This window comes from Chinchilla lanigera, unplaced genomic scaffold (genome assembly GCF_000276665.1).
Source record: "Chinchilla lanigera isolate Chin_1 unplaced genomic scaffold, ChiLan1.0 scaffold00018, whole genome shotgun sequence".
Classification (NCBI taxonomy): Eukaryota; Metazoa; Chordata; class Mammalia; order Rodentia; family Chinchillidae; genus Chinchilla; species Chinchilla lanigera.
In genome coordinates, this window is record NW_004955419.1 from 5,332,988 (window position 1) to 5,347,171 (window position 14,184).

At 38.8% G+C, this 14,184-nt stretch overlaps 1 protein-coding gene across 1 annotated transcript; it reads left to right on the top strand.

Annotated features, from left to right (window-relative positions):
• The first annotated feature begins 5,125 nt into the window (after positions 1–5,125).
• LOC102022194 (olfactory receptor 1J2-like) lies at positions 5,126–6,106 on the top strand. The gene has a single exon (XM_005382920.2). The coding sequence runs from the start codon at positions 5,126–5,128 to the stop codon at positions 6,104–6,106; it is 981 nt and encodes a 326-aa protein (XP_005382977.2).
• The last annotated feature ends 8,078 nt before the right edge of the window (positions 6,107–14,184 follow it).

Below are 14,184 nucleotides of genomic sequence, written 5' to 3' on the forward strand. Positions count from 1 at the left end.
TCCCCTGGACCTCCCTGCGCCTAGAAACTCAGTCTGCAATGCCAGTGGGGTCTTTGTTCTCGCGTCCTGGCCTCCGGGATTGGGTGGGGCCTACCTGGCTCTGTGCGCGCTTTTCGGCTGGGAATCGCGGTGGTATGAGTCAGGCCCACTCTCGGACCCAGGAGCCCTGCCGCTCCCGGAGAACTCGCTCTCTATAATCTCAGTTACATGGGAGACTGAGGCAGGAGAATCACAAGTTCAGCGACAGCCTGTAATTCCAGCACTCAGGAGGCTGAGGCAGGAAGATCGTTGCCAGTTCGAGGCCAGCCTGGGCTAGAGAGTGAGCTCAAGGCCAGCCTGAATTGCCTAGCGAGACCCTGCGCATGTGTTATCCCGGGTCCTTTTACCTTCCTTTTGGTACAAACGTTCCCCCTTTTACCTGCAAATAGGACTTGTCCACCAGTGAATAGCGCATGTCCTTTCACCTCTAAGATGAGCCTTTCCCTCAAAAGGTTTTACCTTAAAATTGGGAACAAGACAAGAATATCCGCTGTCACCACCCTTGTTCAATATAGTTCTGGAACCACTAGCCAGAGCAATTAAACAGGAGAGAGAAATAAAAGGAATAAGGATAGGAAAGGAAGAAGAAAAACTATCCCTATTTGCAGATGACATGATACTTTACACGAAAGACCCCCAAAACTCTATGTTTTTTTCAATTTAGTAATTTCTGCTCTGCTCTTTATAATTTCTTGTTTGTAGTAGCTTTAGATTTGGATTGTTATTGTTTTTCTAGGCCTTTGAGGTGCATCATTACTTATTCAGGCTAGTCTGTTTTTCTGATGTGAGCTGTCTTAGTTATTTTTCTGCTTGCTGAGAAAAAAATATGTGACATGAAAGTTAAAGGAGAAAACGCTTATTTAGCTCACAGTTTGTAGAGATTTCAGTCCATAATCAGCTGGGTCCAAGATAGGGTAGCACATGGCGGAGGGGCAACAGTTCATGGTGGTGGAAGACAGCAAAATCTACAATGGAGAGAGAGAGAGAGAGAGAGAGAGAGAGAGAGAGAGAGAGAGAGAGAGGACAGCCTTTTTATGTCCCTTATATTGTATGCAGGCTCCCTGCCTTAGGGCAAGTATAGCGGTCTACTGTTAACCCTTGTTTATGTTGGCAGATAGAGAAATCAAACAGATTGCTGAAATCTTTTTTGACTATAAGCAGTGGTGTCAGGAGGTCAAAGAGTTTGTGACACTTAGTGCCAGCCCTTTGAGATTCACGCTCCTCTGAAAGCCACAGAAGCTTGGCTTCTCAACTCAGAAGGTGAGTCCCTCTCCACCACTTCTTTTCATTCCCAAACTGAATTTAAACTTTTGAAGGGCCTATGTCTAATCTCTGTCCTCTGTGACTGTCTCTTGTGGCTATCTCCCACCAGTCATTGTTGTAGGGTGACCCCAGAAACCCTAAGATGAGTTGTTCTGCAATTGTTCAGCAGCTCAAACAAGGCACCCCTTTCTACATTGGCTCCTGATTAAACACTCTCAAATATATTCGCATGTACTGTATTTCTTCCCTGACACTACCCTGTCATGTGAAAGGAGTCACTTTTAAGTTAAAGTCATAGTATTTTTCCAGTTTACAATAGCCATGGGCTGTTCCTGGGGCTAGCATTGCCAGCCCAGTGCATTTATCTCCTATCTTAAATTCTGGAGGTGGGAAGCTTTCACAGTGCCATTAGCCTGAATTTACTGGGGAACAGTCTCGCCCTTAAAGAAAATAGGTTAAAAATTTGAATAGATTCTCTTAAAATAAAAACAAGAAATATCATGCCATGGCTTTCAAGAACTGCTATACATTTTTTCATAATATGGATTTAATCTCTTTTTTTCCCCTGGAATTTGAGCATACTTACAAATGACTTTTAAAAAAGATAATGACTGAATTTCTGTCATGCAGGGTACTCATGGAAAAATACTGACCTCTACCCAATTTTTCATTTCCATGAAATATAATTCATATGAATAAGCCATATGCCATTATTGTTATATTTAAAAATGGGAGCAAGAATCTCTTCATTTACAGGCAACCTCATATTTCTCAACATGGGACTTTACATCCTGCTGTTTCATTTATTTTTCAAAGACTTGCTTAAGTTGACTATTCTGAAGGTGATATTTCCAAAATGGGTTAGCAGACTAGGTGGGTTTATTTAACCCAGCAAAGGAATGGAATTGGTGGTGGGAGGAAATCAGAACATCGTTTGATGCAGGATGGAGACACAATAACAACAATTAGATCATCTTTTTCCTGTCTCACAAATCTTCATGCCTTGCACCTAATTCAGCTGAGTTAAGATGTTTGGATTGAAAACAAGCACTCAATCATTACAGAAGGAAGGGGTTAGGAAAGATATCTTCTTGAGATAATGAAGTAAGAACCAGTTTCTCCTTGAGCTTTTCTTGACCATCTGCTAATATACAAGGTTGAAATATGCCGCAGTGTGTCGACTTTCCCTGCAGGCTCAGTTATTTTCAGAAGGTTTATGGGCTTTGGCTTGGTGAACCTAGGTATAAGGAAGAAGATAGAGCAGACTCCTGAGTACAGTCTCATATGATACAGGAAAGTGGAAGGCGTTGGCCCATTCTAATTAGTATTTCTCCTGAACACAAGTGGAGCCTCCTGGGGTTAACAGAATCCCAGAGTGAGTGTATGTAAGTGAGGCAGATTCATTATGATAAACTTCTCTACAGAAGGACTTATATGGAAAATGATAAAAGGGTATCCTTTATGGGCAAGAAGGTGTCCATCTCTACCCTGAGTTTCTAATGGGTGTATAATATCAGTTACAAAGAAAAGTTGAGATAAAATTTATACCCTGCTGTAATAGTAAAGGAAAAGGAGAATATTAAATCATATTTTTGTAGAAAACCTTGTGATATTGGTACCAAGAAGACCAAGAGTATAATTTGAGGTATGAATACTATAGTCAAAGGAAGCAAAAGGATGAAGGAATTGTCATTATACCTTGGAAAGATACATTTTTGTGTGAAAAATTGAAGGCTGAGGACAATATAGTCATGCAATCAGGGAGGATATAGAGAAATATTTCATGATTCCCAGATGTTAGACGGATGTGACAGAAGGTCTAACTTATTTTGTGAGAGTTTAGAGGACCTATTTTTGAGAGAATAAACAGGTTCTTATTTACACATCTCTGATTCAGTCATCACCTTTTAGAGGGTGAATAAACTAGAAATAACATTTAGAGAAAAAAAATCCCTAAACAGATCTTATTCCTAATAGATACTTATAAAATCAAAAGAGCCCATAATATTCCTGGTGGTGCTTTCATCAAAGAGAAAAGTCAAGAACAAGTAAGCCTGGGCTTGACACATCAGCTCTCCCCCTCCTCCATGGCACTAGATTTGCTGAAGCACCACGTAGACACCAAGGGAGCTGACATACTTATATGTTCTCTTCCATGTATTCTGTAGTTTTTGTCCTTCCAGATATCAGTTTACTTGCTAATATGAGGTGTTCCAGTGCTGTGTATGCACCTCACACTTCCTGGATCTCCTCCAGTTGCCTGAATGATATTCACAGAGCTCAAGCTCTGACAGGACCAATGTTGAGATATTGAAAAATAAGAGAAGTGCGGAAACCAATCATTGAAATCAGCCCACAAGAGTACTACCACTGATTATTGTTCTTACTGAATATAGTTAGTCTAAAAATACAGTTTTGTTTTTCTTGGAAGAAAGCAAACTCTTATTACTCTTATTCTTATCCTCATAAGGGATAAACCTATAGTCATTTTATTCTTTTAGTCCTTGGAGACATTGACTCTCACTTTGTCCTTATGGAGGGACTTCCTTTGCCTCTCTTCCTTTTCATGTCTTCTCTTTCACCTTCATCTGTACATGCATGCTGACATCTGAATGGAGCTGTGCCTTGCTTGAGTGAGAAGGAGAAGAGTGAGAAGAAGAGGTTGCAGTTTGAGCTACATCCACTGACACAGAGGGATACAGAAAAAAAGAATACACACTGGAAATGTAAGTTTTGTTTACTTTTAAGTTCCTTCTTCATAGATGTGATATATTAATTAAAAATGAGTTCTAGGGTGTGCTTCAGGAAATGTAATGCAAAAGAAAACCTGCCTAGAGTCTAGTGAGTTGAATGTTTTTGGGATGAAAGACAATGCAAAGGGGCCAAGAATAAAGCATGCACAAGGTCCTGGGTTTGATCCTTACCACTGCAAAAACAAAACAAAATAAAACACAAAATAAAAAACCCCAACCTAATGTTTTATTTCCTATCTAATAAAGTTCAAAAGGTAATCAATTTTATTGTCTTCATTACTGTGAAGGAAATATTGAGCACTTAAGGAAATAACATTTGATATTTAATTCTATCAGCCAGATTATTTCTGGATATGTTGCTTGTGGATATTGAGCCTAAGGTGAAATTGAAGAAAAAGAAAGGTTTTGTAAGAGGAGGCCGATGCTGAGGCAGACAGAGGACTTCACAGTGGCAGGGGAACAGGGGGACCTAGATAATAGCGCTTTTCAAGATTACTGTTTCTAAGTGAGATGTGATTTGGGATATTTAGAGGCATGGATGTATAAACCACTGAAGAGCTAATACTAAACGTGGAGGCAGACAAGCTTAGGTAAGGAATCTCTGCTTAATATTCTATATTCTTCCCATGCATAATTCTCTCCTATTTTAAAATCATCTTCTCACCTTCATGGAGAAATAAGGTATTTAATCAAAACATTTTTTTTACAGCAGCATGAAAGGTTATCTCTTTGGTATGCCTTTTTGTCTGTCTATAAGGAAAATCTGAGCTGAGAAGATTTGAGAATCATATTACTGGCAGATTATATTCCTTCAAATTTAATTGCCAAGAAAGCCAGTGAGTATATTGATTACTTCTCTTGTTTCAGGTTAATTTAGTTGAATTAACTTAACAGAACAGAAGCATTCCTACCAAAGAACAATATTGATTTTTTAATGTCCAAAATAGGACCAATCCCTCACTCACTAGGCCCATTTCACATGCAGCCTCTGAGATCTGGTTGAGCCTTGACATCTTTCTCTTCCCATTTCAACTCTGATCCTCCTTCGCAGGTGATGTAGGCTATGTCTTATGGCTACCAGAAACAGGACAGAAGTGACCGAATTTGTTTTATTGGGTTTGTCAGGTAGGCCAGAGATGCAACCCATTATTTTTGAAATTTTCCTTGCCTTGTACCTGGTTGCTGTTACGGGCAATGCCCTACTAGTAATTGTTGCCCATGCAGACTCCAAACTTCAGACTCCCATGTATTTCCTTCTCAGCAAGCTTTCCTGCATTGACATATCTCTGACAACCATCACTGTTCCTCAGATGCTGGTGCACACACTGTCTGTGAATCGAACCATTGCCTTTAACTGCTGCATGATCCAGTTGTTCTCCTTTATAGCTGTGGCCAGCATGGAAGGGCACTTGCTGGCTACCATGGCATATGACCGCTATGTTGCCATCTGCGATCCCCTAAGGTACTCTGCCATAGTCAGCAATCGACTTTGCGTGCGTATAATGTTGACCTCCTGGATGACTGTCAGCCTTAACAGTCTCCTTTACACTGTGTTGGTCAGTCGCTTAACCTTCTGCGGCAACTTGGTCACTCATTTTTTCTGTGACCTTACTGCTCTGCTGCAGCTCTCCTGTACTCGACCAGTGGTCAATGAAATGCTAATATTCACTGAAGGTGTAGCTGTGGTGGTCAGTCCCTTCTTCTTCATTTTGGCTTCTTATACCCGCGTCGGTATTGCTGTAGCCCACATGCACTCAGTTGCTGCCCTGCGCAAAGCTCTGTCCACCTGCAGCTCCCACATTCTAGCTGTGTTGCTTCTGTATGGCTCCGTTATTTGCATGTATCTCAGGCCATTCACAAGTTATGACTTGGACCGGGAGTGCCAGGTTGCCATCTTTTATACAGTGATTACCCAGATGCTGAATCCACTAATCTATAGTCTCAGGAACCAGGAAGTTAGAGATCTCCAATGGCTTTTCAGAAAGCCTTGCATCTCAAGTAACTTCCAATGTGGTTTGCAATCAAACAAGGAATGGCAGCACATCTCCTGAGACCAGTGTGAAGATCTAACTTGAAAATGGTTCTGATAGATGTGATATACTCCTAGTGACTGGGACTAATCACATTCGGGGGAATAATCTTTCCTATTGCCTCACCCCTTGATTGGATTTGGATGAAGTGGATAGTTCTGACCTTCACTGACTGACCTATAATCTCCTCAAACTAAAAAAAAAATTAAAACTGCTCCACTTTAGTGTTTTGTCTTTCAGATATAATATAACACTGAGGACTGCTAAGCAGAAAGAAAATAAATCAGTATGTTTGTGCAATTTTGAGCATTTTAGTGATAGTGTTTATTGGTTACTTTCTTATTGCAAAGACACCTATCCCAGCACAACAATTTAAAGGGGCCAAGATTTATTTTGATTCCTACTTTAGCCCACAATTAGCTGGCCCCAAGGCAGAAATGGCATGGTAGAAGGCCTGAACAAAGGAATGCCTCTCACATCATGTCAGCCTGGAAGAAGAGAGGAGCCAGGGAGTGATATACATATACCCTTCCAGGTCATGCCCCCTAGTGACCCACCTCTTCCAAACAAACCTCACTTGCCAACAGCATGCTCAGCTTTGGAACTCACCAGACGATGAATCCACCATAAAGTACACTGTCCCCTTCACTGAAGCATCTTCTAAAAGCCCTACCCCTGAATACATGAGACTTTGGGGGAGAATTCTAGATCCAAACTGTGGTGGTTGATTGATTATGTCAATTTGAAAAGTTTAGAAAGTTAACTAAACTTGGCTGAGCAATTAGCTCAGCAATTCTACACCTTAGGGTGTAGAGGAGCTACCCTAGTGTGGATCATCACCTAGATGATATAAAGGAAAATGAGGAAGGACAGAGGAACTTCTATTTCTTTTGGAGGAGCTCCAGTCTTCATCTTCAGCTTGGATGTCATCTTCTGGCTTCTAGTGCAGACTCTTCTGCTTCTGCCTTGGATCTTTCAGCATTCCATCACAGGCCCATCTGCCTCCTGATATGGACTTGCACAGAACTCTGTAGTGAACTCCAGATGCCAGACTGATTCCTTTGGTCTTCATTGTGCAGACACCTTCTGCACACTTACTCATACAACTCTTTGGCTGACTGTTGTCAGGTAGTCTTATAATTTTTTATACATTTGTACATCTTATGTTATATCTCTAGTAAAACTCTGACTTATATGCAAACCAAAGCATTGTGTGTCATGTTCTGTCTTTCAGAGAGAAGCCAAAGTGAGTTGTAACACTGTTACACAGAAAAGTGAGTTTTGAATAAAACATGGAAGAGTCTCACCATCCCTTAAAATTGTAATTCTTAATAGTTCCTCATTTGAAAAATCTCTCAACTCACAGTAATAATAATTGATTCAATGCTTTTAGTAATTAAATTATCTCCTACTTGTTGGCAAAAGATAGTGTGGGTCACTGGCAACAGAGACAGTAGAAAACTCTTCATAGTAGCTCTAACACCAGTACTGGGTTACAAGATTTGAGTTATGTGAAGAATAACAGTGTTTAGACATACACGTCCAGACATGTTTAGATACATTGTACAAGGGAAAATATTCAAAGAGGGACTGTGCCAGCAAGTAAATAATTGTGTCATTGATTTATACATGGGAGGCTTCAGAGGGAACAGAACATGTAGATTTGACTGGGAATAAAAGCAGTAATTATGTTTGGCCATGTTAATTTTGTTCTCTGTATTAGGTATCCAAGTGGAGATGTTCTGCAGACAGTTGAGTGTATAATTCTTGAGATTTATGGAGAAGCCTTGTCTGGAGATAAAAATATCAGAGGTAAGAAAATGTAAATTGTATGTGAGGCAATAGCCCTGGACAAAATCACCAAATAAAAAGCTATAGAAATGAAGAGAACCATGGGATAAATACCAAGACATGTTGGCCTACCACATTTAAAGGTTTTGGAGAAGAGAAAGAAAAACTAACTGAAAAGTGGCTATTAGTGGCCATTGGTAGGAAGGAATCAGATAAGATTCTTTGTCAAAACTTAGAACTTTTCCAGAATGCAAGAATGGCCATTCTCTCAAATATAGTTGAAAGGTCATCAATTAGAACAGAAAATTCTTAGATTTGACAAGATGTAGATTATTGGAAGCTTTAATAGAAGTTAAGTGTTAGGAGAAAATTTCAGTTAAAGGTATGTTATAATAAAAATGTAAGAGAAGAAGATGAAATACTTAGGAATCAATTCAACAAAATAAGTAAAAGATCTATACATTGACTTGGGAAGACTTAGGGCCTCAGGAGGCCTCAGTGAGCAGTCTGGGGACCCAGATCCTCCAGCTCTGACCCCACTGCAGATGTGGCCTTGGACTCAGGAGGCCTCAGTGAGCTGCCTGGGGGTTCGGATCCTCTGGCACTGCCCCCTGCCCTTACCATGGGAGGGGCCTTGAACTCTGGAGGCCTCAATGAGCTGTCTTGGTGCCTGGGTCCTTTGGCTTCATCCCCCACTGCCATCTCAGGAACAAACTTTAATCCCTGGAAACCTAGGGAGATTTGAAAATGACAAAAAGAAAAAGAAAAATGCACACCCCACCCACAATAAGTCCAGGAAACATCAACATGGAAGAAAACACAAGCCACACACATGAAATCTCTGAAATGATAGCAACTGAAGTAAAGGACCAACTACATCAGGCTATACAGGAAATCAGATCAGAAATTATTGCTCAGGTAAAAAAAGAAATGACAATCATAATGAAAGAATTAGTAGGCATATCAAAGGAACGCATAGGTAAAAAAAATAGAGGAGCACAGAAGAATGATGGAAATCTTGAATGAACAGTATAAGAAAGAATTAGAATGAATGAAACAAATTGAAGAGACATTCAGGAATTTAAAACTTCATTGAAAGCTGGAAGAATCCATTGAATGAAATGGAAGAGAGATTCTCAGATCTTGAAGACAGCATTGCAGCTAGTGATCATGAAAGAAAAGATTTTTAAAAATAACAAAGAAATAGCAAATAACAGTTCAACAGCTGCAAGATGAGTCAAAGAAATATAATATAAGGCTGATAGATGTCTACAAAAAAGCAGGAGACAAAATGAATGACATGAAAATCCTATATGCAGCAGTGATAGCAGAAAATTTCTGAAGCTTTGGACAAGAACCTTATATACACATAAGTGAGGCATATAGAACCTCAATTAGCCATGACCAAAATAAATCTACTCACAGATGTATAATAATCAAGATTCCAGAAACCGAGCAAATGAACAGGATATTAAAAGCTGTTAGAGAAAAGAAACAGATGACCTATGAAGGAAAGCCCATCAGAATCACAGCAGACTCCTCAGAACAGGCCATTAAGTGAAGAAGAGCTTTGATATATTTCGGGTCCTGAAAGAAAACAGCTTACAACCCAGATTGCTGTACGCTGTAAAGCTATCTTTTGAAAATGATGGAGAAATAAGATACTTCCATGACACAGATCAACTGAAGAAATTCATGAGTGCCAAATGAATCCTACAAAGAGTACTGAAAGATATCCTACAAAGAGATAAAAATGGCCACAATCTCAAGACCAACAATAGAAAAGAATTACCAAGCAAGGTAAGCAATTAAACAGAGGTGGAAAGTACAGAACCAACAGAGGGAAAATAACATGACAAGGATGTCAATACATATCAGTAATAACCATTAATGTAAATGGCCTCATTTCACCAATCAAAAGAAACAGACTGCAGAGTGGATCAAGAAACAAAATCCAACAATATGCTGTATATAAGAAATGCATATAATTCAAAAGGAAGTCTATAGACTAAAAGTCAAAGGATGGAAAACAATACTCCGTGTGATAGGAACCCAGAAAAAAGCAGTAGTAGCTATTCCGTTTGGAGACAAGATGAACTTCAAACCAACAATGATCAAAAGAGATAAAGAAGGTCACTATATTCTTGTTAAGGGAAAACTGAAAGAGGAAGAGATAATAAACATAAATATATATGCACCAAATGTAGGAGCACACATTTATAAAAGGCAAATTTTAACAGACATGAAAAGTCAAATAAGTAACAACACAATGTAATACGGAATTTTAACATCCCATTTTCACAGAGAGATAGATCAACTAGACATGAAATCAGCAAAGAAATAACAGAACTAATCCAAATTTGTGAAAAAAGGGACTTAGTATACCTTTATAGAGTATTCCACCCAACAGCATCAGAACACACACTCTTCTCAGCTGTACATGGGACATTCACTAAAATACACCACATGCTAGGACATAGAACATTCTTAAGTAAAGGCAGAGGAATTGACCTTATCTTATGCATATTATTGGACCATAGTGCAATGAAAATGGAAATAAATGATAAAAGAATTTGCAAAAGTTTCATAAACACATGGAAATTAAATAACACCTCCCTGAACAACCAACAGGTCATGGAAGAAATTAAAGGAGAAATTAAACAGTATTTACAATCAAATGAAAATGCAGATACAAACGACCAGAACCTGTGCAAGGCAGTGAAAGTAGTTTTCAGAGGGAAATTTATAGCAGTGGATTCCCATATCAGGATAACAGAACAAACAGAAATAAACACCCTATGTTACACCTCAAACTTCTAGAAAAAGAAGAGCAAGTTATTCCCAAAACCAAAAGAAGGGAGGAAATGATTAAGATCAGAGAAGAAATTAATGCAACTGAAATTAAGAAAACAATACAAAAAATTAATGAATCAAGGAGTTGGCTCTTTGAAAGAACAAATAAAATAGATAAACACCTAGACAACCATATCAAAAAAGGAAAGAAAACACTCAAATCCGTGCAAGAAGGAATGAAAGGGGTTATATCACTACAGATCCTGTAGAAATTTAGAAAATCATCAATACCTACTTTGAAAATCTTTACTTCCATTGGATGGGAAATGCACAAGAAATGGACAGATATATACAAATTACCAAAGCTAAATCAAGAAGATATAAAAATCTTGAATAACCAAATATCAGCCAAAGAAATTGAAAATGTAATGAAAACCTTACCAATAAAAAAGCCCAGATTCTGATGGACCCACAGCTGAGTTCTACAGGAAATTAAGAGAAGATTTAATACCAATTCTTCTCAAATTCTTTAAAGAAACAGAAAGGGAAATAATTCTCCCAAACTCATTCCTGGAGGTAAGTATTATCCTGATACCAAAACCAGAAAAAGAACCAACTAAGAAAGAGAATTATATGCCAATCTTCCTAATGAACATAAATGCAAAAATTGTCAATAGAATCTAGCTAATAGAATGCAGCAAATCATCAAGAAGAAAACACACCATGACCAAGTGGAATTCATGCCAGGAATGCAGAGATGGTTCAATATACACAAATCAATCAATATAATACCCCATATGAACAGAGCTAAAGACAAGAATCACATGATCATCCGAATAGATGCAGAAAGAGCTTTTGATAGAGTCCAACACTTATTCATAATAAAAACCTTACAGAAAGTTGGCATAGATGGATTTTACCTCAATCTGATAAAAGCCATCTACGACAAACCAAGAACCAACATCATAGTAAATGGACAAAAATTGAAAGCTTTCACTTTAAAACCAAGAATAAGACAAGGCGTTGTCACCACTCCTATTCAACATAATTCTGGAGACATTAGCCAGAGCAATTAGACAAGAGAGAGAAATGAAAGGGATAAAGATAGGAAAGGGGGAAGTGAAATTATCTTTATTCTCAGATGACATGATACTCTACATGGAAGACAAAAAACTTCAATGAAAGACTCCTAGAATAATCAGCAAATTCAATAGCATAGCTGGATAGAAAGTCAACACTCCAAAATCAATAGCACTCCTATACACAAACAACAAACATACTGAGAGAGAAATAAGGGAAACCATACCTTTCACAATAGCATCCAAAAAACTGAAATACTTAGGAATCGATCTAACAAAAGAAGTAAAATATCTATATAGTGAAAATTACACTACTCTTCAAAAAGAAATAGAAGATTATAAAAAATGGAAAGATATTCCTTGCTCATGAATGAGAAGAACCAACATTGTGAAAACAGCCATACTCCCAAAACTGTTATACAGATTTGATGCAATTCTGTTGAAAATACCCTTGGTATACCTCACAGACCTAGAGAAGACATTCCTTAAATTTATCTGGAACCGGAAGAGACCAAGAATAGCAAAAGTCATCCTGGGCAAGAAAGGCAAGGCAGGAGAGATATCACAATCCCCAATTTGAAAGTATACTACAGGCCCGATGCAGACAAGAGATCCTGACTCGGAAAGCCAACAAACTGCTAACACTGGTGTTCATGCTTGGGCCCTCCCTGTGCACACCCTGCACTGCCTGAGGTACTAGAGTAGGTGGTCCATGAACTGCTGGCACCGTGGTTCACATCTGGGCTTTATTTGTGCCCTGACTCCCTGGAGGTCACAAACACAAACGGTCCATGATCACTGCCACCACAGGCCATGCCTGGCTCCTGTGCATGCCCTGAGCTGCCTGAAGACATGGAATCAGGTGGCCCACAACTGTTGACCCTGCAATTCATGTCTGGGTTCTTCTTGTGCCCTGAACTGCCTGGGGACACACGACCACTGGTCCATGATTGCACCACCAGTGCAGTCCACTCCTGGGTCATATGTGTGTCCTGAGCTGCAAGGGGACACTGGATTAGATGATCTGCCATTGGCAGCTGCCATAATTAATAGTATATTAAACATAAAATATAGACATGTACCTGTATACAGAATATTTATTCATTCACTGTATGTATTCATTCTGTGAGACAAATGCCTATAAGTGGAAGAGGTATCATCTAAGGACAACTTTTTTGGATAAAATTTCCTAGTTTCTCTTCAAAGTGTCATATAGTAGTCCCCCCTTTTTCATGGAGGACATATCCTGGACAGAGGGATGATGTACGCTCCAGGTAGGACAGAGCAGGACACTGAATTTTCATCATCCTATTCAGAACAGCGTGCAATTTAGAACTTAGGAATCGCTTATTTCTGGAATTTTGCATTTAATATTTTCCCACCACAATTGACTGTGGGTAGCTGAAACTGTGGAAAGCAAGATTGTGGATGAGATTGAATTGCTATATTCATGTATTCTATTCTCCATCTCTTCATGTTAGAAATGTCCTTTGATAAGAGAAGAAGGCTTAAAAAAGGCCATGGTGCCAAGAGATGTAGCTAATCAGATGGTAAAGAATAATGGGGATTAGTAATGAAATGTCCTCCTTGGGATGGAAAAACAGGGAGATGGACTGAGGAAGCAGGAAATATTAAGTGAGAGAAAATAACAGAATAATATTGAGTATATAATAGTTTCTGGCAAATGTGAGGAACCACAGTTAACTGACCAGAAGTTGATGTGATTTCTTTGTTATTTTTTTATAAAGCTAGAGCCCTTGTCACCTTGGAAAGTTTTATTACTCTGGTGTAGCTGGAGACTTAGGGAATAAGTTTCTGAAATCCATTTTAATGGTGTAATTTCTGATTAAGGCTTATACTTAGCTTATATGAAATCCTTCTAGCACATAACACAAAATTACAACAATTTTAGTATCTTCTCCGCTGAGTGTCATAACTGCTTGTATCCTATAGGAGAAATTTTGCCCAAACAGATGGACCTAATCAGGCTTTACTTACATCTGATGCCTTGGAGGCTTCACTCATGTTCTCTTGATCCTCTACCTATGAGACTGAAGAACTGACATTTAATAGACACTTTTGTTCTTGAACGTATTTTCTATACCTAGCAGCACTGGTTGGCAGACCCAGTATTAGACAAGTTCCATACATCAACTACATAATAGACCAAAGTGTAGAGTGCAGCCCACATAACATTTTGAGAAACTCATTTCCTCTGTGAGTGGGCCAAAATTCGTTTGTGTTACCTCATTTAGGGCTCTGAGAATTACAATTCTGTTCTTTTACTGCAGTCCATAGAACTAGAACACACCCAATTATAATTAAAGCCATGCTAATGTTTTACCCTAATTACATTGGAATTTCATGTACTGTACATGAATTTATTCATGTATTGTTTGAGTTTAAAAGACAAGACAATATCTGGTGAGAAAATTC

Excerpts from the sequence above, each read along its gene's own strand:
- LOC102022194 (XM_005382920.2), top strand. The coding sequence starts at position 5,126 with ATGGCTACCAGAAACAGGACAGAAGTGACCGAATTTGTTTTATTGGGT.